Source organism: Pezoporus occidentalis, unplaced genomic scaffold, assembly GCF_034315485.1.
Source record: "Pezoporus occidentalis ecotype Australia unplaced genomic scaffold, CSIRO_AGI_Poc_V1 ctg283, whole genome shotgun sequence".
Taxonomy (NCBI): domain Eukaryota; kingdom Metazoa; phylum Chordata; class Aves; order Psittaciformes; family Psittacidae; genus Pezoporus; species Pezoporus occidentalis.
Window position 1 is genome coordinate 257,904 of NW_026914752.1, and position 27,809 is coordinate 285,712.

Consider the following 27,809-nt stretch of genomic DNA (forward strand, 5'->3'; position numbering starts at 1 on the left):
CCTGAGCATCTCCAGTGCCGTCCACTGTGGCAGCCCAAAGACTGCATGGAAAAGGGGATTCCCAGTCAGCACTAAGATCCTGGCTGCAGAAGGAACCCCAAAAGTGCCGTCTGTCCTATTGCTTAGTGATGGTTTTGGTGACTTTTTGGTGGGTTTAGGCATTTTGCTTGCTTTTACGGTAGCAAAACAGCAGAAAAGGGAGAAGGGATGGGACTCTGGTGCTCACATCTGCAGAACAGGTTAAATTCTTCTTGCAGTGTAGCCCTGCTGAAGTCTGTTCATTTAGCCTGAGGCTCAGTTTGTACTGACTGCTGTGCCTCTATCTCAGCATCTCCAGCTCTGGTTTTCACAGTCTCACCGTGCCTTTACATAAGCAACAAATCAGCCAAGATAAGCCCCGTCCGGGGCAGCTGGCTGGCGCTCTGTCTCTGCTTCCAAGAAACCCGAGGCTTTCACGTGCTGCTGCCAGAGAGGTGGGAAAGTTTGTTCAGTGCAGGCAAGTCCCACACAAAGGGAATGTAGGAGGATGTTTTTTAGACGGCAGCTCCATGGGCTTTACACCAGTGCCCCTTCTCTCCAGCTCATCCGAGGCTTTCCATACAAATCTGCTCTTCTGCAAGAAGCGGGGAGGAGAGGCGGAAGAGGAGAGGCATCACACGGGGCTGGTCCCCATCCAGAGCAGCTTGGTGGTGGGAGCTGCACTCCTGCAGCCGTGTGGCCTAACGCAGCAGCCAGGAGGCAGGTGACAGCTGCAGAGGAGAGGAGGAGAGCTGCTGGGGAGCTGCTGCCATCCTGAGCAGGAGCCGCCTCATTGTGGGGTAGATGAGACCTCCAAAACGTTCTGCTGCTCTCTGTGACAGCCCCGGTGCCCGAGCACGAGGCAAAGTTTGGGGATGTCTTTCAGAACCTGATGCTGATGTTTTGTGACAATTAATCTTGCTATTTATATCGGTATAATTAGCTACGTTATTAATATTATCAAGGCACCACAGTGCTAATTACATGTCTGCTTAACATGTCCTATCAGCGCTGTTTAAAATCCAATGTAATTCTGCTTGACATTATCCCCACCATTAGCGTTATTTGTTGTGTGCCGTGGAAGATAATGTGATGCTCCTAGTCACTGCAATACCCACCGGGCACCCTCCCGCCAGGCCAAGCTCTTGAGAACGATGACACGAAGTGGTGCAGCCTTCCCAGGGCTGTTTCCCTGTGAACTCTTCATTTTGGGGTCCCTTGTCTCTCAGGCTCTCCCTCGGAAGGTGGGGAGCCCTTGGAAAATCCTGTCTCTGAGAACAAAGTAAGTGGACCTCAAGCCAGTGAGGTTCCCATTTGCTCCCTGTGTGCCTCCCCTCAGGGGGTTTCACCCCTGCCATGTTTGAACATCATCCTCTTCCAATGCCAAAAACAGGGGTTTGCAGATCTAACTGTGGAGTGAGGTGCCCCTACATCCATTTCAGGATGAAAACGGTGGTCTGAGCATCGAGGTTTGTTTCCAGGAGGTTGCTGCAGTGCTCATTGCAAGACCCTGCAAGCTGGCTGATCCTTTCCCTTGCCTTGTGCATGTCTCCTGTGGCTTCACCTCTTGGGAAGCCACACGCCAGGAGGGCTCCTGGGGAACCCTTGAGTTTTCTTCACTCCCCTGCAAGCAGACACCCTCCTCAGGATGATGAGCTGAGAGCCAGAGCCCATGAGCATCTCTATCCATCACTGCATGGGGCCAGCCTGCCCATGCTGCTCACCCATCCAGCTCTGGAGAAGGTGTTAAACTGGATTGATCATACAGGATTGATCTCCGAGCCCCTCACGCTGCTGCTTAGGCCCCAGCCTGCTCCTCCTGTGCCACAAACTCCCGTTGCTTCTACTGCAGAGATGGAGGGAAGGAAAACAAGCTCCTGAGCGTGCGCAGGAGCTGGAGCAATGGGGAATTAAACCCCAGCTGCTGAAGTGTTTGATCATCTCGTTTGATGCTCAGCACTGGGAGCTGAGGTTTTCAGGGCATGCTGGGAGAGGGAAGGCACCAAACAGGAGCTCTGTATTTCATTACCAGTCACTTGCAGCCGTCTCCAGCACGAGACCCTGAGAGAGGGAGCAGGTGGCAGGAAGGGGCAGGAGCAGCTCTGGGCTGGGGAGTGAATATTGACACAGCTTTGGTGATGCTGCTGTGCCTCGTGCTGGGTCTGGTGCTTCTGTCTGCCAAGCCTGAGGGTGCTGAGCCCAGTCCCATTGGTGGGATGTGTCCCAGAGGTGGGATGGGAGATGGATGTCACAGCCCCAGAGCAGGCAGCTCCTGCCCCACCATGGCTGTATGATAACCCTTCTCCAGCTGCAGTGTCTAGGATGAGGCTTAGCTGCGGGCAGAGGTTTCTGGGGACTTGGGATGTGCCAAGCCGCATCTCCTCCCTTTGGGCTTCCCTCTGAGCTCTTCCCCTTGGGGTGACCTGCTGCTCTCCCCATCCTTGTTCATGGACCAGGCACTGTCCTCTTCCTAACCCCTCATCCCACTGCCTCCCAGAGGCAGCCTCTGCCCCCAAGCACAGGCCATCGGGTGTCCAGCACTGCTCTGCCCGTGTCAGACCTGCCTGTGTCAGCTCCTGGCCAGAGGGACCGGCAGAAATAAGGGAGAGAAAAGAGCTGGTGAGGACAATAAGAGCCCCCGCTGCAGGGAGGGTGAGGGAGCACATGCATGTGCCCAGTGGGACCAACAGCCAGGCTGGAGGATAAGCCATTTGCAGACAGAATTGATGCATCTGATTGCCAATTAATACTTCAGATTGAAACCGTGTTTGGCAGTGTTTTGGCTCAGTAAAACTGAACCCCGGGTCGTGGTTGTAACACGAGTCAAGCCGCTTTGAACTGATTTCTCTCCTGGCATTTGTCATTGACCTCTGAGGCTGGATTCTTCTGATCTCTGCAGAATTCAGTATGTTTTCTGCAGTGATTGGAAATGCAGGAGCTTTCTCTTCGCTTTCAGGCTAATTTGGTATTTGTAATTCAGAACATATCTCCCCGGTGTTTAGGCGTGAATTCTCCTTCTAATGCATTTGATGCATTTCACAGTCAGTTTCGTAACAGCTGAATCTAAACACTGCTGTGCAGAGCAGGCAGGCAGGGAAGGGCACAGGGACCCTCCTGCAGCGTCATTGCTGTTTGCTTGAGTTTTGCTGCTTTGGTCTGGGAGGTGTGATAGGAGTGGAATGAAATAATCGGTGGATTTTGATAATGGGTTTTTTGTCTGGTGAAGGTCACAAAGCATCTTCCATATTGCTGGATGGAAACCTGATGTTGCCAGGGAATGTCTCATCTCCATGAATTTCTCCCAAGCACTTCCCTTAACTTTCTGTGGAGTGAGAATTTCATCTGTTTCTGCAGCAAAAGCTCAAGTATTTGTTCAGTGCAGATACCAGGTTGCACTTAAACATGTGTCAATGAAGTGTCAAATTCCAGGTCCCCTCCATGCAGCCTCAGGTTGGGCTCTTGAGCTCTTCGGTTGATACCATTAACCTGAAAGACCTTTCAGGTCTCAAGCCGTGTGCTGCCAATGGCCTAAGGGGTGATTCTGTAGCTCCTTGGGATCCATCACACAGTCCCTTCAGCTGTTGGTTGAGTTTAAAACGCTGACAAGGGCTAATGCAGTCCACAGTGGGTTTATAACCTGACTTACTGCAACCCGACTGAGGAAGGGATCTCAGGCCTGCACTGTTTGTCAGCCAGTTGGGAAATGAGATCAGTATCTTGATAATGCTTCCTCCCATGTCACTGCACTCTCCAGCTGCTGGAGGGTAAATGCAAGAAAGCTCTGGTTAATGAAGCTTTCTTGGTTGTGAATCAGAGCTCTGGGCACTGAGGGGAGACGGGTGCCTTCAGCCAGAGGGGCTCAGGAAATGGCCCACAAAATGCTCAGCCCCTCTGGTAGAACCCAGATGGTTCAGGGATCTGTTTATTGATGCTCTTTTGGTTAGTTTGTCCTTTTCTTCCTTTAATAATTGATCCCAGACGTTATCAGTGACAGACTCCTGCTATTGCAATGCTCCACCTGCACCTGAGAGCAGGATTTGTCAGGCTTCTTTCCCTGGAATTCCCATCTCTGCCTGAGAGCCTCACATACCCCTAGGAGTATTCTGAAGGGCTCTCCACAGCCATACCATTATCTGCAGCAAGCAGTTAACATAATTGCAGTGCCATTAGTGGACCCATGCAGACTCATGATCATTGGAATGGGTCTCTTCTCACCTTCCCTTCCTTTTCAGGACAGCTTCCAAGGGCAACTCGTACATTGTTCTTCGTCTTTGCCTAACATGTACTCCTGAAAATCCTTCAAAGGACATGTCTTCTGTTCCACCAGTCGGTTCTTCCGCTAGGATATACATATTTATGGGAGTGAAGCTGCCATTTCCCTCTTTTATACTTTGAAAGGAGTTTTGTTCACTTTTGGTTTCAAAGCCAATGGTAGTGGGACACTGCTAGCTGCAATCCCTCTCCTGTTTCATGTCTCACAGTCCTCCTTCAGCTGTAGCTCAGCTTTGCAGGGCATATTTCCTTGTGGTATGATTGTTATGGCGCTGCGTTGTCATTATCTTTGTCCTCTGGTTATTCCTTTGCATTCAGAAGGGTTTGTCCAGATGCTCACTGTGTTCTGGTTCCTAAACCTTCCTTCATGCCCGAGGTTGTTAATCCACATTCCAGGCTGTGGTTTGTTACTTGCCTGCTGGAGTCTCTGCCTTCCAAGGGTTGTGTCCATAACTCTGCCTGACCTTGACCCGGGTGTTGGGTGGGTCTCTCCCTGCAACCAAGGTGGGTTCTCCTTGGAAGTCTTTAAAGCCCCGAGTGTCTCAGGAAGGAACCCACACTGCTGCCAGCACACGAATCCTCCGTCCCCGTGCAGGGACCTGCAGCAGCATCAATGAGAAGTGAAAGGGGCTTGCTCCTTGCATCCTCCAAAGAGCGTTCACAGAAAGTCATCAGGCTGTTGCTTTTCTGGATGAATGAAGTGGGTTTTCAGGGAAGGAGATGGACACATGCTGTGGCTGCGTCAGCGCCTTGAGGTCAGGGAGAGCTGGGACGGAGAAGGCATGTAGTAAATCACTTGGTTTTGAAGGTTCCCATCCTTTGAGGGGTGTTTTTCTGTGACTTGTTAAGGAGGAAGAGCTTTGAAATGACCTTAAACTGTTTTAAATGACCTTAAACAGTTTTAGATAGTTTTGGGTTAGTTTGCTCTTCCCAGCCTGGGGTCGCACCTGCTGGAGGTGCACCTGAGCCAATCCACCCAATGTCCCTTCTCATCAGTGGAGAGAGAGCTGCATCTGAGGCACAGTTTGCTTAGCTCCTCAAAGGGAGCTCAGAACCCAGAAGGACTGAATGACGAAGAATGAGGGCTGAAGGCTGGCATCTGTAGTGTCTTTCTGGTTTTGTCCTGTCTCCTCAGTTTTGGTGGTTTGTAACCATGGCAGGATCACAGAATCAAAGAATAGTTAGGGTTGGAAAAGACCTTAAGATCATCAAGTTCCAACCCCCCTGCCATGGGCAGGGACACCTCACACTAAACCATATCACCCAAGGCCTCGTCCAACCTGGTCTTGAACACTGCCAGGGATGGAGCATTCACAACCTCCCTGGGCAACCCATTCCAGTGCCTCACCACCCTAAAAGGAAAGAATTTCCTCCTTATATCCAATCTAAACGCCCCCTGTTTAACCCGTTACCCCCTGTTGATAAAACAGAATCATTATTAATGGCTTCTTATTGTGACTGATGGGGCTGCTCAGGGATGCAGGGATGCGGGTGATGCTTGATTCCCGTGGGGACAGCAGAGCTGCTGGAGGTACCTAGAGCAGCGCGTCAGAAAATGACCTCTAGACCTGGAACTGATTTGGAAGAACCAGAAATTGCTCACGAGAGGGAAATTCCTGGACAAAGGCATTGCTTGGAGCAGGGGAGATCTGCTCCTCCTGCTCTGTCTTGTTAAAGGAATAAATAAAAGCAGTGGAAGGTACACAGATAAGCCCAGGACTCATCATAGTCTGGGAATTCTTACAGCAAATGTAGCAAGTTTAATAAGATGTCTGAAAATCACATTCTTTTAAGCTGAGAAGCCGGCAGCCTGAAGCAGGGAGGGGAGACTCAGAGTGCTGAAGTAGGGCAGCTCAAACAAGCAGGTAATGGTTAGATGGCTTCAGGAATGAAAACGGGCTTGTCACAGCCAGGATGAGCTTCATAAAATATTTAAACGCTTTCCAACAGTGCTGCAGGAACCCTGACACCATCCAGGAGGAGGGGAACTGCTTTGGGAAGATGAAAGGATGAAACTACGAAGGACCTCAATGAGCTGTGTGTCTGGTCTGTGTCTGTGCGGGGGGGTTTGTTAGGGGACGTGCTGCAGCACCTCGGTAGCTGCCTTTTGCAGCTCAGGTGGTTTAGGCTGGAAGCTGAGGGAAGCAGCTGGCACCGGGGATAGGGATGAGAGGTGTGGACCGCCGGGTTGTGCTGGCAGCGCTGATATCCTCCAAGTGATGGGCACTACAGTGCTTTGGTCCTGCCCCGGGCTCTGTGTCCAGCCTGGTCCCTGGGTGTTTTTCTTGTCGTAGCTGACTTGGAAATGAAAGCTTTTCGGTATCAACAATAACCTGTTCTAATTTCTTGGTGTATTTGTAACTGTTAGTGTGTTGGAGGACTGTCACAGTGCTGAGCTGGGGTGGCCAGAAAGGAACCGTCTTGGCTGTGGCCAGCCCTCCAGAATGGTAGCATTCCATGGACCATCCTGACGTTCAGAGATGGAGTGTGCAAGCTGAGCTGCCTGCGGGCAGCTCCTGGTTTCTCCTCCAGCTTCCAGGACAAGGCTCACACAAGGCACAGGCTGCCCATGCTGTGCTTTGGTGGATTCTCCCCTCTGCACTACGGTCTCACACCTGGAGCCCTTGCGCCGTATGATGACTTAGGAGAAGGGCCGACTGCCCCGCGGCAGGGAGGGGTGTCAGCTGCCTCATTCCCATCCTTCTTATTTTACCGAGGAGAATGGATCAATGCGGCTTGCCAGGGAACAGCTCGCTCCCTGGGATATGCTGTGGTGTGGACAAGCTCCAGCAGCAAGAGGTTATCCATCACCAACGAGCCCTTCCCCTGCTGACTTCAGCAAGGAGCACCACTCATACCAAGGACTTGCAGGTGCTGGGGCTTTTGCAGCATCTCTGCCTGAAGGAATGTTTACTGAAGCAGAGCCCCTGTTTCTGTGAATGGCGTGGGGACCCAAAGAGCAAAGAAGGGAGGTGTAGGTCCTTGAGATGCACGCGAGCAGCCAGACAGCAAAACCTGCCAAAACGATGCTTCAGACAGAGTCTGCAAGTAATCAGCAGCATTGGAGAAATGACAGCATTAAACTACTGCGTTTAATTTTCCTCCCCCTTTGAGCTGTGTGCGGGACAGCTCTGATTTACAGGAGAATCAGCGTGTGCTCTCCACCCCTCTCCTCAGGTTCCCTGTCTGCAGGAGCAGAAACATGTTGTCAGGTTCTGGAGAACAAGGAACGAGGTACTGGGAGGAAGCGAGTGCAGCCCAGGGCTGCTCCTGCTGACTGGCAGCGAGTGGTACCCACGACTGGTTTCCCTCTTGTTTTTTCAGTTGAGAAACCCGGTGTACCTTGAGATGTCTGACTCTGGGGGCATCCATGTGGCTTGGTGGATGTTGGAATCTCAGCCGTGGTTGAGGATGTGTCTCAGGTGTGTCCCCAAGGGGACGGAGCGAAGCTCCAGCAGGAGCTGCTTGAGGAGGAACATGGTGGGCTTTGTGAAGGTGTGTAGGTGGAGTGATGCAATGAGAAGGGCCCTGGCAAAGCTGCTGCACCTCAGGGAAAGGTCTAGGAGGTGTTTTGGAGCCTTCAGACCTTTGTGGTGCAATACCCGGGGTCATGTCAGTGTTTCAGCTCTCTTGTCCAGCAGCTTCCTGCCCCGGGAGCTGTGATCCTGGGGAACCAGTGTTCCACTGTCAGCAGGGAGGGCCCATGGTCGGTGCCTCATGCCTCACCAGCACGGAGAAGCACTGGGGAAGGGAGGGAGGGAAGTGGAGCCAGACGGAGAAGCACCATGAGGGTTTGCCAGGAGGTTGGGAAGCATGAGCAGGAGCAGGGGTATTTTGCCTTGGAAGAGGTGCCTGTTTCCCGGCTTCTCCGCAACGCAGTGGCCGCGGGATGTGGTTTCCTGGGAGGTGTGGAGTGGGTGTTGAGCGAGGATGTGACGTGTCCTCTTCAAGTGCCCCTTCACTCTGCTACAGGATTTTCCAGGTGGCTCCTGGTCACGTGTAAACCCAACAGGCTGCTGGAACTCCCTGCAAGCGATGCCGGTTTGGTTCCCTCCTTCAGCCCTTCCTGCCAAAAACCCCAGCTTGTCTGAAGCCGCGGAAGGAGAGGAATTTCCTGAGGAGGATGAACAATCATTCTCAGTCCCATGTTGCTGCAGGGAGGGTTACTCAGGGCTTGTCGTTCATGGCCACGGGCTAGTGACAGGGAACAGGGGTGGCCTGGCTGCCCCCCAGTTCTCATTCAGGAGGAGCTTGGTAAGAGAAGCCCCTTGGCAGCCTTTCTGAAAGGAACAAGGGCTTGAGATCGGGGCAGGAGCATCCTGGGACATCCCAGTCCTGTCCGTCTGTACCCAGGCAATGCCCTGTGGCCTGGGGAGCAGATGGAAGGTCTCCCCTCTGGGGGAAGGTGGGGTGTGTGCAGCACGGCTGGCACAGGAGGGATGGCACCCTGGGTCTCGTGTTGTTGCCCTTAAGGCTTGGTGTGCATCCTCCGCCATCCCGCCAGTGGCTGCCCTTCCCTCCCCTGCTCCTTGTGGTGAGCTGCTGTGTGACGGTGGGCACGCAGGGACACATTGTCCTGCTGCTCTGCATTTCACAGCTGGTTTGACTTGTGTGCATGTGCGCCTGTACACGGGGTTATGGACACACATGTGGCTTGTGTTTGTGGTACACAGCGGGAGCTGGGCAGGGACTCGCGTCCGCTATTGAAAACAGTTACAAATGAACAAGGGCGGTGGAAAAAGCCCTAAATAAATCACGGAAAGTAAATGCTCAGTTTTGGCAGCCTTCACATGAAGATGAAAGTGGAAAGCTGGTTGTGTAACAGGGCAGAGTCACACGAGACCCTTCCAAGCCCTCTCACCTGTCAGGGTGTGTGAGCATCAGCCCAGAGCAGCAGCAGCAGCAGCAGCAGGTCCTCACACAACCAACAACCTGTGTGCTCCCATGGCAAGGCTTTCCCCAGGGCACTCCAGGTTCTCCTGTCCCACTCCTGGGAGTTCCCTCTGGTGAAGGAGAGGTGCTGGCTTCAGACAGAAAATCTACCTTTGGTTCAGCTGCTTGTTTGGTATTTGGAGGAAAAGGAAAATCGAGTGGTGGCACCTCATACACATGACTAAATAGAACATGAAGCTCAGCACTTGCCCATCGGTGCTGTGCTCATTTAGCTGGGCCCTGACTTTTTGTGCATCCAGTCCCCAGCAGGTAAATGGGGTGCAGCCCCTGAGCTGCCTGAGATGCTGTGGAGGGATGGGTCCTGAAGGGGGAGCTGGGCGCTGCATGGGAAGCACCTCATCCTAGGCAGGGCTCAGCTGCTTCCCATGGGGACTCTTGTGTCCATGCAGTCTCCATCCCTGGTCCTGCCTTCCGTGGTGAAGGGTTTCCATCGCTTCATCTCACTGAGCACCAATGCCTTCTGCTCAAGGACACGGCGGAGTTTCCTTTTCCTCTCTTTTTCTCTCTTCTCTTCCCAATGGTACAGCAGTCGGCTTGTCTGTACTTCAGGCCAGAGTGTGAGGAAATTATGAACATGTTATAATGCAATTAAGAAACAACCCCTATAACTGTGGTAATTTATATGTACCTACAGAAAACCCAGCTGCTGTAATCAAAGCTTCTGTTGCATTTCAGTTGTTTTAGCAAATCAAACCGAAGGAAATGGTTCCATCTGTGTGTTCATGTGTGGCACAGAGGTTCACAGAGGCACACAGCCAGAGGTGCAGGCAGGGAGGGGTTTGGTACTGGAGATGTCACTAGCATGGATCAGCCCCTGCCTCAGCACCACTCGCTGGAGGATGGGTGCTCAGGGGCAGCCTGTGGGTGCTGAAGGACAGGGAGGAGTGATGCTGTCCCTGGCAGGTGTGGGATGCTGCAGGTGTGTGCTGGGCTCGTGCGCTTCAAAACACGCATCTCGAGTTCATGCCCCCTGCACAGCAGTCCCGGAACATGGAAGCAGATTTGCTGCTGTTTCAGAGCTGCACCTTCAGTGCAGTGGGGAGGGCTGAGGGGGTGATCAGCAAGTGAGGTGTTCGGGGCCTGCGTCAGGCTGTGTTTGGTGATACTGAGCTGTAGGGAGAGGGTGGCAGGAGCCTCCAGCAGCTGCTGCTTCATTATCAACACCGCGCTGTCTCGCAAAGCACTTCCTCTTAATGAAGGCACCTGGGGTTTTACTCCGTTTTCCAGCCTGCTCCTGCATGCTGCCTCACCCGCCGCTGGCTGCAATCTGCAGCGCTGCAAACGAGCCCAGGCTATTTTGGGAGCCGGTGGTTTTTCAGGAATGAGTGCTTTGCCCGTGCTCCAGGACTGTGATCCAAGTTCTCTTGGCTAACTAGCCCCCAAATTAGCTGTGGTGCTGGGTCTGCTGCAGCCGTGGTGAATGCCTCACACGGCAGTTTCCAGCCAAAGATGAAGGAAGCACCGCAGGGATACTTTTCTAGCCCTGACATTTAAAATATTAATAGGATATCATTTTCCCAACAAGCGCTGCAACAGGTACCGAGTGCTTGTTATAAGGCATTTCCTCTTAGTGGAACCATATATTTTAATGGAAATGTGTTGTCACTTAAATTATTGATATCCAGAAGAACACCGGTCCACTGCGCGTCTGCAGATACCAACAGCCTCACCAACAGGCCCTTTCTCCTGTTCTGCTCCAGGAGTACAGCAGCCTGAAGTGAGGTCTGGCGGGAGCTGTCCTGGCCCCATCCAGAGCTGCTGCATTGCTCCCTCTGCCCATCCCTGCATCGCTCTGGCAGGGATGGTTTGAAGAGGAGAGAGATGCCTCTCCCGTGGTTCATTAGGATCTTGTCCCACTTCCTTACCATGTGCAATACAGTAAGGAAGCAGGATGAGATCTGTGGATGATGGAAACAGCCGTGCTGGCTTCCTCCCGGGCAGGAACCTGGGGAGCAGCGTGTTTGGTCTCCCCCCATTGTCAGAGGGTTCGGCAGAAGTGAGTGGTTTAAGAACATTTTTGAGATACTGAAGATACTCCTGGTGTTATTCTAGCTTGCCATAAAGTTTTCCAGGGAGCACAGGAGATGCTCGGTTTTGCTGCAGGAAAGAGCACAGCCCTGGCTCCTCCAACAGCCCCAAAGGAGCAGCAAAGGGCAGACACCCCGCTGTCACCTCCCCAGGGCCACCGCAGTGCCGAACGCTCGCACAGCTCACCAGGAGCTGCCAGGACACCCGAGCTGTTGTTCCAGAGTTATTCCAGTTGTGGCTCCCTCAGGGGGCACATGGAGCGGGAAATGGTTGTGGCTGGGGCACTGCTCAGGGGGTCCTGTCTCTGCTGACCTCTTTGCTTTTTCTCTTCCTCCTCTCCCGGTTCTTGCAGCAAACACTGGAGACGAATCTCACCAACCTGGTGAAGCGCAACAGCGAACTGGAGAACCAGATGGCCAAGCTCATACAGATCTGCCAGCAAGTGGAGGTTGGTGAGAGCGGTCAGGGGCTGGGGGGGTGTGATGGGGAAGCTGCACCAGCGGGAATGGCAGGTACGCGGCATTGCTCCTGCGTCCTTTCTCAGGGGTGCCCTGGGGATGGAGGTGAGCATGGCGGGAAGCGTCACTGATGCCAAGGTGCGACAGGAGGCTGATGGAGGATGTGGGGATGCTTCCAGGCGTCTGCATGGTCTGAAGGAGGGGGAGGTGTGACTGGGAGCCACTGGGAAGAGGCACCAGCCCCCAGGCTGCTCACTTCCAGTGCTCTGAGGGGAGGGAAAAGGGTGGGTTTGGCTGTTCCCAGGCTATAACCCCACTTCTGCATCACGGGGCAGTGGCTGTAATTTTCACACACCTCCCATGTACTTTCTGGGCTGTCCCACCCCAGACCCTCCCCACAGGCTGGTGTGGGGCCAGTGCAGCACTGTTCCTCGCTGAACCTCACTGTTAAAGCTGTTTTCCTCGTCTCTAACTCAGTCTCTGTTCGGGGTCAGGCTCCTCGTGTGGCAGTGTGGGCAGACTGACTTGTCCCCAGTGCCCTGGCTCAGGCAGGGACATTGTCTCCATCCCCCGCAGCTTCCCCTTGCAAGACAAGGCTGGTCCCAGACTTTCTGCCTGTTTGCAGCAGCCAGAATTCCTGCTTCCTATCCTCTTCCCAAACGTGCACTCGGCCTCCTCCCTGCTGCCAGGCAGCGGTTACAATCTCTCCTGCCTGAGCCCAGCATTCTGCAGCAGAATAGCAACGCTCAAGCTTAAACAGGCAGTGAGGAGGAAGGCTTTGTAGAGGGGATTACAGCAAGCACTAGCAGAAGAGAGGAGATCACCCGTAATCCTGCTGAGGAGAGGGGCTCTGCTGACCTTGCTGCTTTCACCACTTGATCTGTAAGCGCTCTGTGTTCCTGGTGTGCAGTCAGGCATCTCTTGTTTGCATCGTGCCACAGCCTGATGCCGAGTCTTGGCTGCGGCCCCAGCTCCGGGAGTTCAGAAGTGATGCTCTGCTTGGAAAGCACTCAAGAGGAGGAAGATGCTTCACACCTCGCTGCTGTTTCAAAGCGCATGTACCAATTAATGGCAAATTAATTTGCAGCTCTGCTGAAGTGGAACACGAGAGAGGCTGTCACAAGCAGGGTTGTTTTAATGGGCTGTTGGTGTTTTCTGGTTGATAAATTAAGCAGAGCTTCCTGACCCGGCACTGCTGGCGAAGCATCGGCTGCCTCCTCCCAGCGGGTCTAGGGGGACTGTGGTACATAGAGAGCAAGTGGGTGTCCGGCAGGCAGAGAGGGAGCCAGAATGTCCCTCCATAGCCCTGGTGACCATCAGCAGCCCTCACTGCTCTTAAAGGTCATGCTTTGACTCTGTGACCCCAATGGGGTTGGAGCAGGGATGCATGTGGATGTCCTTCCAAACCTCCTCCTCTGGATCCAGCTCTAGCATCTTCTGGACTAACCTGTGATGAACGGAAAGCTATTTGGTGTTTCTTTCTAATTCTGGAAGTTTCAGGCCCCCAGGCTGCCATTTCCTACATAGTTTTGGAGTTTTCAGCTTTGTCAGTCACTCTGCTTAAAATAACGGTTGAAATTCATTTCTCAGCCTTACTAAATATGCAGCCCTGCCCTTCAGAGAGCACACTGAAGTGTGAAGTAGAAAATATCTCTGTCCCTCCACACTTCCCTTGGAGGCTGTGTCGCGGGGATTGTGCTTTGGAGCTATCTGGGGACGCTGTGCATAAGCAGACATGTGCAATCCCAATACCCTGCCCATGTCCAGTATAAGTCCTACACGATGTCCAGAGGACTGTGACACCGGCACCCTGAGGTGCAGAGGAGGGAGGCCAGCCCCTGGAGAAGGGTGTCACGGGAGTCCCCATACATGGAGCCTGCGAGGAGTGACCCGTTGGGGATGGTGCATGGGGCTTCTGGGGAGAGAGGGCAAAGGGAGCACATCCTGTGATGGAAATGATGACCACAGAGAGCAGGTAGCAGCCCTGCAAGGAGCCCAAAGCACCAGGGTGGTTACTTCGGCACCCTGATGTACTGTCAAGGGGGTAGAAGTTGCTGCCCTCACACTGTGCTGCATGGGGCTGGCCTGGTGCATGTCCCCTGCACCCTGTGAATAGCTTTGGGGTGGGCTGGGGTTCCCTTCTCCATCTTGGAGCTGGGTTCCCACTGCCTGGGTGAGGAGGAGGAGGTTTATGTGTGCCGACTCCCACCTCAGGCTGCAGGAATGCTCCTCAGCCCTCCGCGAGCTGCAATGCCCGTCTTCAGGTTTGAGTTTTACCATTGCTTTTTGCTGTAGGGGTGTATTGTCCCTAGCACATTCCCACACATGCTTTGAGAAGAGTGAAATGTTTTTTCCCCCACTCTTTCTGTCTAAGAGGCTTTCCTACAGCCATAGCACCTGCTGAGAATTCACCTCAAATGCAGCATTTACCTGCTATGGGAACTGGTTCATCCTAATGAAAAGTGCTTTGGGCAGTGTTAGGCTGAGCCATGCTGGCCTGAAATCCCTGCTCCACGCTCTGCCAGCACTGTGGGGCTGGGACCGTGGCCTCGGATGCTCCTTTGTGGAGAGGAGGCAGCTGAGGAAGGGCTGTGGTGGGCTCTGTGCCCCCATCTGCCATCAGCCTCCCAGAGCATGGGTGGTGGCTGAGCTGCAGAGCCCTGGCCCTGGGTGGGTTTTCAGCTTTGGGGTTAATGGAAGCAGGGGCCTGGGGTCTCAGCCTGGTGAGTGATCCCCCCCCCCGACACTTCTCCTCTGGGATCTTTGCACCCAGGTCTCCCTTCCAATGGCAACAGCAAACACTGGGGCTGCAGACACAGCCCTGATCTGTGCTCTGGGAGGGTTTGGTGATGCCACCTCTGCTGCACGCAGGGGCGAGTGTGCTGCCAGCATCCCCTGTGACAGCCGGGTTGCAAGGCAGCACAGATTGCTGCAGGCTCCAGCCCCTGATCTTGTCCCCCCTCCACAGCAGATGGGGCAGATCCTGCTCTGTTTTCCTGCTGGAGCTGTCCTCGCAGCCCATCGGCTGTCTCCCACTTCGGAGTTGCATAAGCTGCTGGCCAGGTTTAAAAAAAGCTCTTGTACAGAATGTGTTTAACTCTGGGCTGCCTTCAGATTCCCCACTGCTTCACACAGCTCCGAGGGTATGCAATGAAGACAGCCTGTCCTTGTCCTCTAGTGCACTGGTGGGTTTGAGTGACAGGGCTTGAGCCCCTTCTGTCAAGTGTATCCCCCCAGGGATGCTGGTCTGTCCCGGAGGCAGAGGCCTGAAACCTCTGCCTGTGCTGTGCTGAGCGCACCAAAACATGCAGGGAGACAGGGAGATTCCTGAGCCTCTGGTGCTGGCCGGTGGTGCACAGGCTTTGTTGGGAAGCAATGGAGCCATGACTGGGGCTGAGCCTGGCTCCTGCAGCCAGTGCCCCCGGCAGGGGCAGTGCCTGTGGAGGAGCCTGTGCCCCATGAGCACCCAGTGCAGCCCCACCACCCAACACTGACCCTGGGTGTGCAGCGAGGAGGGACTCACCCCCTTCTCCAGCCTTCTTCCTTCCTCCAGCTGGATGCAGGCGAGCATGGAGGATACCTATTGCATGTCCCCTGGTCTGAGCTGGGGGAGCCGCGGCGCTCCTGGGCTCAGGGATGAGCATGTCCCTCCTAAAAGCACGTGTGCTTTTGCTGCCCTGGCCAGGTTAACACAGCCATGCATGAGGCCAAGCTGATGGAGGAGTGTGACGAGCTCATGGAGATCATCCGCCAGCGCAAGCAGGTCATCGCTGTCAAGATCAAGGAGACGAAGGTAAGGAGAGCTGGAGAGCTTGAACCATGGTTCCAGGGTCCCCTCTTGTGCCCATGGGGCTGGGATGTCCCAGCAGCACACACACAGAGGGGCTGACAGTGGCTTATTGCCTTGGCATGGAGGAGCTGATCTGCTCTAGGCAGCTGTTGGTGTGAGCACAGCTTCATCTCCCTGCCCCGCAGATGGGGCGCGGGTCCTGGTGTCCTCTCCTGCTGTCCGCAGGGTTCCCCTGCCAGGACAAGGCATGTGCTTGGCATCGCCAGAGGATGGAGGGCACATTGATGAACGTGACAAGTGGATGCAGTGCTTGGATCAGGCCAGACGTTTCCTCAGCGCTTTTCTAACTCTGCAGTGCTAATAGGATACAGTGGAATTAATGCTGAAGGGCCACCCGAGCCCTGCATTGCAGGTGAGGGAGAGGCACATGCTCTGCATTGCAGCACTTCTCACCCCTTTCTTGGGGGGAGGTGTGTGTTTGGACCCCTCCTCCAGTGATTCTGGCTTTTCCCAGTGGTTTCCATGCGATGGGCAGAGACTGGAGGGACAGGACACAGGGACAGTTCTGTAGTTCTGAGTTCACAGTGAGTGTGCACGAGCCCTTTGCCTTTCCTGCTGAGCTCAGAGGTTCATCAGCGTCCAGCTCTGTGTCCATCACTTGCTGACAGCTGAGCTGGGGAGTAGCATCACCCCACATACACCAGTGAAGGTCTGGGAGTAGGTTGTGCTGTGAGTCCAAGAGCAGCATGATGCTTGGACCCCTCGGCTGGGGTGGAAGCTTGGTTGTACTGCTTTTATCCCAGCCACCTCAGGAGCATATTTTATGTAACGGTGCCTTCTGCTGGTCCATCTGTCTGTCTGCCTCTCATTTCCCACCTCGCCCCTTACTGTGTTCTGGCCACGTTGTCCAGTTTCAGGCATGCTTGGCAGGGAGCTGGAAGGCTCAAAGATGTTTTCCTACAAACTGGAAGCTGGGTGGAGGAGAGGCCCTGGTGAGTGCCCAAACCCACCTGGAGAACAATGCTCGGCTGCTTATAGCCAGGGTCAGAGCAGCAAGCTTGTGCGCATGTAGCTGCAAACTCAGCACTAGACCAGTGGGGAATGGACATGGGAATGGTGGTACTGGGTGTACTGGGGACAGGACTGGGTCTGATTTCCAAAGATAAACCATGACACCAGGTAACTTCAGACACCTGGAAGCTGGAACAAGCCTTTTTGCTGGTGAAATCGGGCTGGGGATGTTAAAGTGTGGGTCTGCAGCACTGCGGTGCCCGGCTGCAGTCCCTGTGCTGAGGGAGGCCAGGCACCTTCCCATCACTCCTGATACCTCTGAGTAGTGAGGAGCCCCAGCCACAAACACCGCGGAGCTTAAAAAGCTCCGAACATAGGAGACAGGAGGAAGCTCTGGCCACTGCGGCTGGTTTGAAGCTCTCCAGCCGCAGCTCTAGAAATGCTACCTTCCCGCTGAACTGGCGCTTGGTTTTCCATTGTTCTGTGTGGATTTTCCTGACAAACGGCCCGATGGATGCGTGGAGCAGTCTGATCACAGTGGCACGTGGCGCTGCGAAAAGTGGCCAGGGAAGGGAGGCCTATGGAGGATGCGGGAGGAGGAGGCAGCTGCTCTGAAGAGCACTCTTCACGCGCAGCACAGATCCGGTGCTCAGGGCTCTGCAGGTGCTGGTGTCACAGCCCAGCCCAGTAACACTGGCCCCTGGCCACAGCACCTGCAGCTTCTGCCCTCAGTCTTAGCGCATTCTGCTGCAGCCCCTCCGGGCAGCTGGCAGAGAGCAGGCAGGGGCAGGGGCTCTGCCGCCTCTCCCCACCCCTCTCTCCACTGCAGTGGCACTGACCTGCAGCAGAAAGGAACATGTTTGTGTGGAGCCCTGAGGCCTGGGGGACCCTCTTGGGCCAGTTGGGAGCTCCAAGATTCAGGCTTTTGCCTGAGGCTTTCCCACCTGGAAGCAAGATTGAGCATAGGGAGTGCATTGCTGCTGTCCCTCCCCAGAACGCATGGGGACGATTCTGCACTGTTTCACTGTTTCTTGCCTCACTTAAGCAGCCCCTGGCCTGGGATGAGGTCTCCCCTCTGCTTTCCAGGTCATGTGCTGGCTTTTGAGCCCCTTTCTGAGCCCCGCTGTGCTCCCCCTCGCAGGTGATGAAGCTGCGGAAGCTGGCCCAGCAGGTCGCCAACTGTCGGCAGTGCCTGGAGCGCTCCACGGTCCTCATCAACCAGGCAGAGCACATCCTGAAGGAGAACGACCACGCGCGGTTCCTGCAGACAGCCAGGAACGTGGCTGAGAGGTGGGATGTGGCTGGAGCTGTCCTCCCTCGCAGGGACCTGCCCGGGGATGCTGCTCTGTGGTGTCTCTGGTGCCCAGCCCTCGAAGAACAGAGGCTGCATGGCAGGTCCTCACAAAGCTGAACATCTCCTGTGGGAGCAAACATCATTCCGGGGGGGAAGGGGTGGGAATGCTGATCCAGAGGGAGCTTGGAGGGTAGTTGGGGCTGGGACCCCCAGGGATGGAGCCCCCACACACACCTCTGTGGGACCTGTCCCCAGGCCAGGCCACCCTCCTAGGGCAGGAGCAGGGGTAGTAGGTACGAGCCAGTACCCCACAGCGTCCCCGCCAGTCCCCTTCCTCAGCGCTGCCGGGAGCATCCCGCACCCTGATGCGTATTGATGGGCTCCTCTTTTCTTCCAGGGTCGCCATGGCAACCGCCTCCTCCCAAGTTCTGATACCAGATATCAATTTTAATGATGCCTTTGAAAACTTTGCTTTGGATTTTTCCAGAGAGAAGAAGCTGCTGGAGGGGCTGGATTACCTGACGGGTGAGCATGCACTGCACGGCAAAGGAGCTGCGGGTTGTTGTCACTGGCAGCACTTACCTGGTTGGCTGAGGCTGCGCTACCACCAGGGCAGTGACACACTGTCACTGGTGCACACTGCCTGTCCTGGAGGGTGGGAGAAGTCAGGAAACATGTCAAAAATGATGATCTCTATGACGCACAGGTTGGGTTGGGTTGGAGAGACCTTAAATCTCATCCAGCTCCAACCCCTGCCACAGGCAGGGACCCCTTCCATAGAGCAGCTTGCTCCAAGCCCCTGTGTCCAACCTGGCCTTGAGCACTGCCAGGGATGGGGCAGCCACAGCTTCTCTGGGCACCCTGTGCCAGCGCCTCAGCACCCTCACAGGGAAGAGCTTCTGCCTAAGAGCTCATCTCAGTCTCCCCTCGGGCAGGTTCAAGCCATTCCCCTTGGCCTGTCCCTACAGGCCCTTGTCCCAAGCCCCTCTCCAGGTCTCCTGTAGCCCTTTTGGGCGCTGAGAGCTGCTCTCAGGTCTGAGCTCAGGGAGCATTGGGAAAGCAGGACCTTACCGGGTTGTTGTCTGTGATCTCCCGCAGCGCCGAACCCGCCGTCAGTGCGGGAGGAGCTCTGCACAGCCTCCCACGACACCATCACTGTGCACTGGATGTCCGAGGATGAGTTCAGCGTCAGCTCCTACGAGCTGCAGTACACCATCTTCACCGGGCAGGCCAACTTCATCAGTAAGTGACGGCAGCAGCGGGGGGCATCGTGCTGCGCTGCTCCGGGGAGGAGGGAGGTTCTCGGGGAGAATCGGCGGGTTTAGAGGCTGGGAACTGGGGCAGGACACTGCGAGGGAGGGTCCGGTGAGGACTCTGCTCAGGGCTGGGGTCAGGGATGTAGGAGCCCTGGCTGGGGCTGTTCTGCCCTGCGCTCAGTGCCTGCAGCCTCTGGCCCCATGGAGCGCTTGGATCAGTGGTGGGTCTCTATCTGTCTTGGTTCCCAGATGCGTATCTCTCCCCCTGACACCTTGTGGGCAGGGCTGCTCCACAGGCTGGTCACTGATTTATCACCCCATAGCAGTATTGAGGCACATCTCCAGGTAACTTTTCCTGAAAATAATCTGGCAGAGCTCAACATTCTTCCACACTACCACAGGTCTGCTCAGCAGAAGTGGGACCTGAAGCTAGTGAGGGCTCTCACTCGTGGGTCTGTGATTCTAGTTGCTCACCTCACAAGCTTTGCATCTCCGAGGCTGTCCTGATGGCAGAGGCTGACTTGGTGCTCGTTCCCAGGAAGGTTTATCTGGGAAAAAGGCACAAGCTGGTTTGATGTCCTCATAGGGAAAGGGGTTCCTGGGGTTTGCACAGAGGGGAGGGGATACAAGAACATCTTGGCCATGAAGCTGAGGGCTGTTTCCCAGTCTCAGCAGCAGCAGCAGTGGGGTCTTTCTTTGTGTGCCCAGTGCATCCTTTGGGGTGTCAGAGGTACGTACTTGTTATGATTCGCCCAAGGAAGCTGTGGCTGCCCCATCCCTGGCAGTGTTCAAGGCCAGGTTGGACACAGGGTCTTGGAGCAAGCTGCTCTAGTGGAAGGGGTCCCTGCCTGTGGCAGGAGGTTGGAACTGGATGTGCTTTAAGGTCCCTCCCAACCCAAACCAGGCTGTTGTGATTCTGTGATTTCTTTTAATGGTGCCTTTTTCCTGAAACTGGAGGGGGTTTGTGTTCTGGAGGAAAATGGATCCATTGTCAGGAAAGTCCAGGGAAACTGCTTGTTTCGTGCCAGAAAGAAAAAAACAAAACAAAAAAAATATGAATGTTGTAATGGGAGAACAAAACCAGAGCTTCCAGCTTGTCCATCCTGAAGTGCTTTGGAGGAGCGCAGAATCCTGGCAGCATGGCTCCTGAGAGGAGTTTTTATTCCTGGTTTTCCTTAGTAAGCACTTAACCACTGTAGGAATTGCTGACATGATGCTTCTGCATTGTGGACTTTGAGGGCTGCTGTCACTGGTCCAGAGGGTGTCAGTGCTGGAGGCACAGGGTCACAGCACAGGAAGGCTGTTAAGTGCACTCTAAAAGATTCAGGAAGCTGCCAGAGAAAGTTCCTGCTTTGAGGAAGTCCGATGCTCAGAGCTGGGTCACACAGCCTGGCCAGCAGCCACTGTCTTCGGGCTGGGATCAGGAGGGGTCCCTCCCTCTTGGTCCTGGCTTCAGGCGTGGGAAGGTGGGAGAGATGGGAAGGGAGGAGGACAGGGCAGCTCTGGAAGGCAGCCCAGAGGGACACCCATCAGCTGCCTTCAGTGGCTCTTTGTACAAGGAGTGAAGAAAACATCAGTTAACATCTCAGAGGTGAACATGAATAGCGCATTGCCGCTTAACACAGCAGTCAGGTCTGGTGGTGAGAGCGTCTGAGCCCTGGCTGAACTCGTGCATGAAGAGACTGGGGAGGGACACAAGGAGCTTCCCAGGAAAGGAAATACCTTTTGGAGGAGCACACAGTTGGCCTCCCCTTCGCGCTGTCTGTGGAGCCAGGAGCTCGATGGGAGTTGGACGTTTGTATGGATGACAAAAGCTGAAGTAAAAAGGATTGTTTTTGAGCTCTGGTAAGGATGGGAGCCCTCAGTCTCTAGGGCTAAGCTCTTCTTGGTTGTTTGGGAAAGAAACCTGCCTGGGAGGCCAAATCATTCCCAGACTGTTGTCAGCCACTGCATCCTTTCTGATGAAGGGTCTAAAGCTGGTCCTTGTCTGCAGGATGATAGCACCTCTTCCTCTCTGGGAGGTATAAATCAGCCTGAGTGTTGCGCAGTCAGTCAGGTCTGGTTGGCAGCACACGGTCTTTGCGCTCTGTCCGTTCCTGTGGATAAACCTTCCTCTCCACCATGTCCTATACCCAGGTCTCTACAACTCCATGGACAGCTGGATGATTGTCCCCAACATCAAGCAGAACCACTACACGGTCCACGGGCTCCAGAGCGGCACCCGCTACATCTTCCTCGTCAAGGCCATCAACCAGGCGGGCAGCCGGAACAGCGAACCTGCCCGGCTCAAGACCAACAGTACGTGTGGGTGCTCACCTCGCCTCGGTGGGTGCTGCGGGAGCAGCTCCGTGGTGCCCAGGTCCAGAGGGGCATGGCTGAGCACTCCCTGCTAGCGCAGTGGAGACCCAGGGTTTCAATGGTCAAATGCCCCATCTTGCTCCATGTGTCAGCTCCTTCCCTGCCTCCAGGGACAGCCTCCTGGTCTCCTGGTACCGCACAAAGTGCCCAGGGCTCCCTGCCATCAGCTCTGCTCTGCCAGTGCCTGCAGGTCCTTCAGCAGCTGGGATGTTGGGGGACACTGAAGGACCATCTTTCTGGTCACTTTACACCATGGGGCTTTCAGGGGTCCCAGTGCAGTTGTGCATTTGTGCGTGCCTTTCCTCACAGAAGGTGACTCTGTGGGGAGCCGTAAGGAGAACTAAGTGTCTGTGTGGTGGTGGATGGGGCTTTGCAGCTGCAGCAAGACTGTGCTTCACATCTCCCTATGGGTGGCCAAGGAGGGTTAAATATGGGCAGGGAAATCAGACTGAGATTTGATCAAGAATCACCCTAACCCTAAATAAGAGCCTCCTCAGGTTTCTGCAGCCCCTTGCTGCAGGGATGTATCTGCAGCAGCTTCCTGCCTATTTATAAATCCTGAGCAATCCCCACCTGAAGCACTGCACAAGTTACTATGTACAACAGGAGTCTGTGCGCCAGGAGCTCCCTTTGCACACAGAATGACCAAGAAGAAGGTGCACGGCAGCAGTGAGCACATATCCCTGTGCCGCGGGTGCGGGGTTTCTGTGCTTCCCAGGGAAAGCGTTTAGGGAAACCTCAGAATTTCTGAGTGTTTGATTCAGCAATATGGATATGTATAATGTAGAGAGAGAGTGTTTGAGCAACCTGCTCTAGTGGAAGGTGTTCCTGCTCTGGCAGGGAGTTGGAACTGGATGAGCGTTAAGGTCCCTCCCAACACAAACCAGGCTGGGATTCCATGATGATTCCATATATCGTTTGTCTCTGTGTATGAAGGCTCCTCTGGGGTGTACCCTGCTCATCATTGGGGTGGTGTTGACTGAAGGTGCCACCGCTTCGTGCTGCACCCCCAGCACCAGGGGCTGTTTCTCCTGCCCCTTCACGTTTGTTGTTCTATGGCAAAGGGTTTCCTCCTTTCCCTGTGGGTGGTAGGAGGTAGTGCAGGCTCCTCTGCTGCCGTCACCTCACAGGAAGTGTCAGCAGCTCGACAGGGAGAAGGGCCAATTATCACATTTCACAGCCCTCTTTCTGCTCCTGAAGGGATATTTGGAGGGATCCGTTCATCACCAGAAGGTCAGTGTCAGGACGCATTGATTTCTGCAGCGTTAGTGCTGTCAGTGCTGGGGCTAAATCTGTGTTCCTGAACAGAAGACCTTGGGAGAACGGTTCTGGTTTAGTGACAGAGAGAAACCTTCCTTTGCAGAGCCTGATCCTGAGTCAGTCTTATTTATTAGCAAGTGTCCAAAAGGGAATGAAAGTGCCAGAATACCAGGACAGACCCAGCTCTGATAGTAAATAAAGCTCAGGGAAGGTGGTTTCTACGGTTCTTGCCTTGGCCGTGGCAGGGGACCTGCGGGTGCGGGTTAGGGCAAACCATAGCCGTGCATGGTTTGCAGGCATTGCTGGAGCCTTTGAGATCCTCAGAAGGGTTTGATCAGCACCGGTTGGTGGCAGTTAGGAAGCAGTTTGGCTGCCTGTGTGCTGGTAAGGTCAAAGAGGAGTTGCAGCAGTTGGGTTTCAAGCCAGCACTGCAGACCTGCAGAATGCATCAAGCTGGATGCTGTTAAGTGTGGAGGAAGGCCCCGGGCTCCACCTCCCACCCAGTCTTCCTCAACAGAGGCTGGACCTGTGTTCACTTCCAGGCTGCTTTCTCTGGTGCTGACACCTTGTTTGGCAGCAGAGGAGCACCAAAAACCTCGGGCTGTGCTGCCTGTGACATGGAATAGCAGCCTGGGCGCTGTGAGAGCAGCCTGGGTCAGCTGCTGGGGGAGACGTGCTCGATGCTGCGGTTCTGCTGCTGTGACTGGTACTGTTATTCCAGACCTCAGGGTCTGCCCTCCTGTCCCTGTGCTTGTGGAGCCCTCATTACTGCTAATAGAGCATGGATCCATTCCGGAATTCAGGCTGCCCACCCTGCCTCGGTTTGGCTCACAGTGCATCCCAATGTTTGCTGCCACTGCCTGGCATCATCCTCCCATCTCTGCCACATTTTACATCACTGACAGAGGACAAATGCAGTGACAAACATGAATCCTAATCTGCATGCCTCCCACTAACAGGTCAGCCTTTCAAGCTGGACCCCAAGATGGCCCACAAGAAGTTGAAGATCTCCAATGATGGGCTGCAGATGGAGAAGGATGAGAGCTCCTTGAAGAAAAGCCACACGCCCGAGAGGTTCAGCGGGACAGGATGCTATGGAGCAGTGGGAAACATCTTCATTGACAGCGGCTGTCACTACTGGGAGGTGGTGGTGGGATCCTCAACCTGGTAAGCACCAACCTTGTCCTCCCTCACTTCCTCATCTGGGAACCCTCAGGTCTGCCCAGAGACATGTGGGAGACATAAGGGTTAAAGGCCTGGGGCTTGGCAGAGCTTCTTATGGGCAGGGAGGCTGCTGGGACCTTAACTCTGGTGGCTGTGGCTGTCAAGAGGTTGATGAGTTTCTCCTCTCTGCTGGAAGCCTTCGGCTCCAATCCAGTGAGGCCACAAGGTAAAGCTTGTATCTCCATTGCCCTCCCTGACCCTGAGCAGCGCGTCTCCTTGCTCGTTGGGATACTCATCCCTGCCCAGTGATGGCAGAGGGGCACAGCCTAACTTGCTGCTTGCTCTCCATCGCCCTGTGCTGCTGCATGGCTCTGTCACCCTGGGGAGGCTGCCTCCACAGCCCTAAGCTCTGCTGCTCACTCCCAGCTGTGGCACAGAGCATCCCTAGCACCTCACTGCTGCATCCCGCAGCTCAGGCTGCTCTCAGGCCCCAGCCCCATGATGCATCCCAGATGCACATTAGTGCAGCCTTCAGTAAAAAGCAGTTTCTGACTTCAGCAGCTTGGTTTGTGAGCTGTTTCTCAAGCAATAATTGTGTCTGGAGCGGCTGCTTAGAAATGGACCCGTTCCAGGCATTGTTTTGCTGGTGACTGGATCCCGTGAGGCCTTCAGAGGAGGAAGGAGCTTTCCAATACCTTGTAGCTCCGTGTCTCTGCGGAGGGCACATGCTGGTGCAGCCGATGGCATCAGCCCTGAGCCTGGAGCCCTGTGTCCTGGGGATGCTCATGGCAGGGATGCTCAGGTCAAAGGCAGAGAAGGACCTGCAGCTCTCCGGGGCTCCAGTGCCACCTCCTGTCCCCTGGGGCACCAGGCACAGCGGGGGGCGCAGGTCTCACCGTGAGCTGGCAGCTCTGCTCCGTGGTGGCACAAAGAACAAGTTCAGACTTGTCCAGATGCGTCACTGCTGCCTCTCACCCCTTTTCATCCCATAAAGCTGCTGCTGTGCTGCTCCCACAGGAGGAGAACCCTTATAAAGCAGCCATCAGGGAGGCAGCAACAGCAGTGTCAGGGCTGGACTTTGTCCTTGAGGCTACGGCTAATCCAAGTCTCCCCTCTCCTCCCCTGCAGGTATGCCATAGGAGTGGCATACAAGTCAGCCCCCAGGAACGAGTGGATCGGGAAGAACTCTTCGTCGTGGGTCTTCTCCCGCTGCAACAACAACTTCGTGGTGAGGCACAATAACAAGGAGATGCTGGTGGAGGTGCACCCGCAGATGAAGCGCCTCGGCGTCCTCCTGGATTACGACAACAACGCGCTCTCCTTCTATGACCCGGCCAACTCCCTGCACCTCCACACGTTCGAAGTCTCCTTCATCCTGCCTGTGTGCCCGACCTTCACCATCTGGAACAAGTCCCTGATGATTCTCTCGGGTCTGCCCTCCCCGGACTTCATCGATTACCCAGAGCAGCAGGAGTGTAACTGCAGGCCCCAGGAGTCCCCATATGTATCAGGAATGAAAGCCTGTCACTAGGCTGCCCTGCCCTGCCCACGGCGCTGGCAGTGCTGGTGATGCCGGTGGTCAGATCCTGCTCCCACAGGCCAGTGCCTCCCACACGCAGCTCGATGAATTCTTTTTAAGGGGAAAGAGGAAGAACCACTGCCCACAACAAACCAAACTGCTCGTGGCGAGCTCCACCTGCGCACGAGCGCAGCTCCTCAGCGGCGTGCTGCAGCCTCTTCCCAGGAAGATTGTCACCCGATGGCTTCTCCTCTCCTGGGGGCTGGAAAGGCCAGGGTGGGTTGTCGGGTGATGTTCTGAGGCGCTGCAGTGGTCGAGGGGGACAGCTCATGTGTCTGCAAGGCCCAGGTTGGAACAGCAGAGGTTTGCGCCCTGAAGCCCATTGGTAGCTTGTCTCAAGAGCCAGGCGGAACCAGAGTGTTGCTCTCTGGGGAGGATTTTCTGTTTGGCTAGAGTTGGGCAGCATCTGTGGCATGGTGGTCAAATGTACGGCCCTCTCACGCCTGGGGAGCAGTGTGGTGGGGGTGTGGTCATGGTAGTGACGTGCTGGAGGATGGCGATGTACTGGATGGTGGTGATGCGCTGGATGGTGATGATGTGCTGGACGGTGATGATGTGCTGGATGGTGGTGATGTGCTGGATGGTGATGTGCTGGATGGTGATGCGCTGGATGGTGATGTACTGGATGGTGGTGATGCGCTGGATGGTGGTGATGCGCTGGATGGTGATGACGTGCTGGATGCTGGTGATGTGCTGGATGGTGGTGATGCGCTGGATGGTGGTGATGCGCTGGATGGTGATGATGTGCTGGATGGTGGTGATGTGCTGGATGGTGATGCGCTGGATGGTGATGTACTGGATGGTGGTGATGCGCTGGATGGTGGTGATGCGCTGGATGGTGATGACGTGCTGGATGCTGGTGATGTGCTGGATGGTGGTGATGCGCTGGATGGTGGTGATGCGCTGGACGGTGATGATGTGCTGGACGGTGATGATGTGCTGGATGGTGGTGATGTGCTGGATGGTGGTGATGTGCTGGATGGTGGTGATGTGCTGGATGGTGATGCGCTGGATGGTGATGTGGTGGATGGTGGTGATGTGCTGGATGGTGGTGATGTACTGGATGGTGGTGATGCACTGGATGGTGGTGATGCGCTGGATGGTGATGATGCGCTGGATGGTGGTGATGCGCTGGATGGTGATGATGTGCTGGATGGTGATGATGTGCTGGATGGTGATAATGTGCTGGATGCTGGTGATGCGCTGGATGGTGATGATGTGCTGGATGGTGATGATGCGCTGGATGCTGGTGATGCGCTGGATGGTGATGTGCTGGATGATGGTGATGTGCTGGATGATGGTGATGTGCTGGATGGTGGTGATGTGGTGGATGGTGGTGATGCGCTGGATGGTGGTGATGTGCTGGATGGTGATGTGCTGGATGGTGGTGATGTGGTGGATGGTGGTGATGCGCTGGATGGTGGTGATGTGGTGGATGGTGATGTGCTGGATGGTGGTGATGTGCTGGATGGTGGTGATGCGCTGGATGGTGATGTGCTGGATGCTGGTGATGTGCTGGATGCTGGTGATGTGCTGGATGCTGGTGATGTGCTGGATGGTGGTGATGTGCTGGATGGTGGTGAGTGGAGTCAGGGACCCACCTTGGGAAGCAAGCTGAGAGCATCTTGCCCCCAGCACCGATGTTTGACAAGATGCCCCTTCCCAGCGCAGCGTCTGTCCCTGCCACGTGCTGCTCCACGTGAACCTCCATGAGGTTCATGTGTGGTGTCCCTGCAGAAAAAACACATCACCCCATGCTGAGTGGATGGTCACATCCTGCCCAGAGACCATCTCTATGCTCTGTGACCCCAAATCACAGTTTATGACCCCAAATCTTGTCTCTTGGTCTGTTCTCTGCCATGGTGGTGTGAGTGTTTGCTCTGTGGCAAAGGACTGAATCTGTTCCAGGGGCTCTAGCCTCCCCTGGTTACTGGGAGCACCTTGGGGGCCAGCAGAGCAGTAACCACAAGCACCAAGTCCTGTGGCCAAGCTTCCATTCCCACATTTGTTTAAAAGCCAGGAGGAGCTGGGCTTGGCACATGGGGGCAAAGAGTCAGTGTGGGTACCTGCGCCAGGATCCATGACGTGATTTGGGGTGTGTGATGTCCATGTTGCACGCACAGCAGCAGATGCCAGGGGAGGAGGTCAGGCAGCATGAGCAGCCAGAGCCAGGCTGGTGCTTGAGCTTTGGTCTGTGGTGTTTGAAAACCCAGTTTTCTCCTCTGGATACGGCTGCCTCAGTGGCAGTTCGTGGGGTCAGCCAGTCTGAGACCTCCAAGCTCTGCCGGCCTTTCCTTTCCTTTTCCCGGACCCGACAGATAGGGATCTACCTCAGAGCACAGCCCCAGGTGGGGGTCCTGGCTCAGAT

The 27,809-nt window shown here is 55.0% G+C and overlaps 2 protein-coding genes across 3 annotated transcripts in view; one reads left to right on the top strand and one right to left on the bottom strand.

The window, feature by feature from the left end:
- Positions 1-25,973, top strand: part of MID2 (midline 2) — a 63,937-nt gene extending 37,964 nt beyond the window's left edge. The window contains exons 3-10 of one of the 2 annotated variants that reach the window (XM_062625838.1): positions 11,624-11,719; positions 15,415-15,522; positions 17,672-17,820; positions 18,222-18,349; positions 18,923-19,066; positions 21,217-21,378; positions 23,658-23,865; positions 24,991-25,973. In XM_062625838.1, the coding sequence (XP_062481822.1) occupies positions 11,624-11,719; positions 15,415-15,522; positions 17,672-17,820; positions 18,222-18,349; positions 18,923-19,066; positions 21,217-21,378; positions 23,658-23,865; positions 24,991-25,393 (1,398 nt within the window). In that variant the 3' untranslated portion in view covers positions 25,394-25,973. The remainder of the gene's footprint in view (positions 1-11,623; positions 11,720-15,414; positions 15,523-17,671; positions 17,821-18,221; positions 18,350-18,922; positions 19,067-21,216; positions 21,379-23,657; positions 23,866-24,990) is intronic. The other variant, XM_062625839.1, reaches the window with a different exon arrangement.
- TSC22D3 (TSC22 domain family member 3) overlaps positions 1-27,809 on the bottom strand; it is a 235,093-nt gene that overhangs the window by 91,421 nt on the left and 115,863 nt on the right. The gene's annotated exons all lie outside the window — the stretch shown is intronic.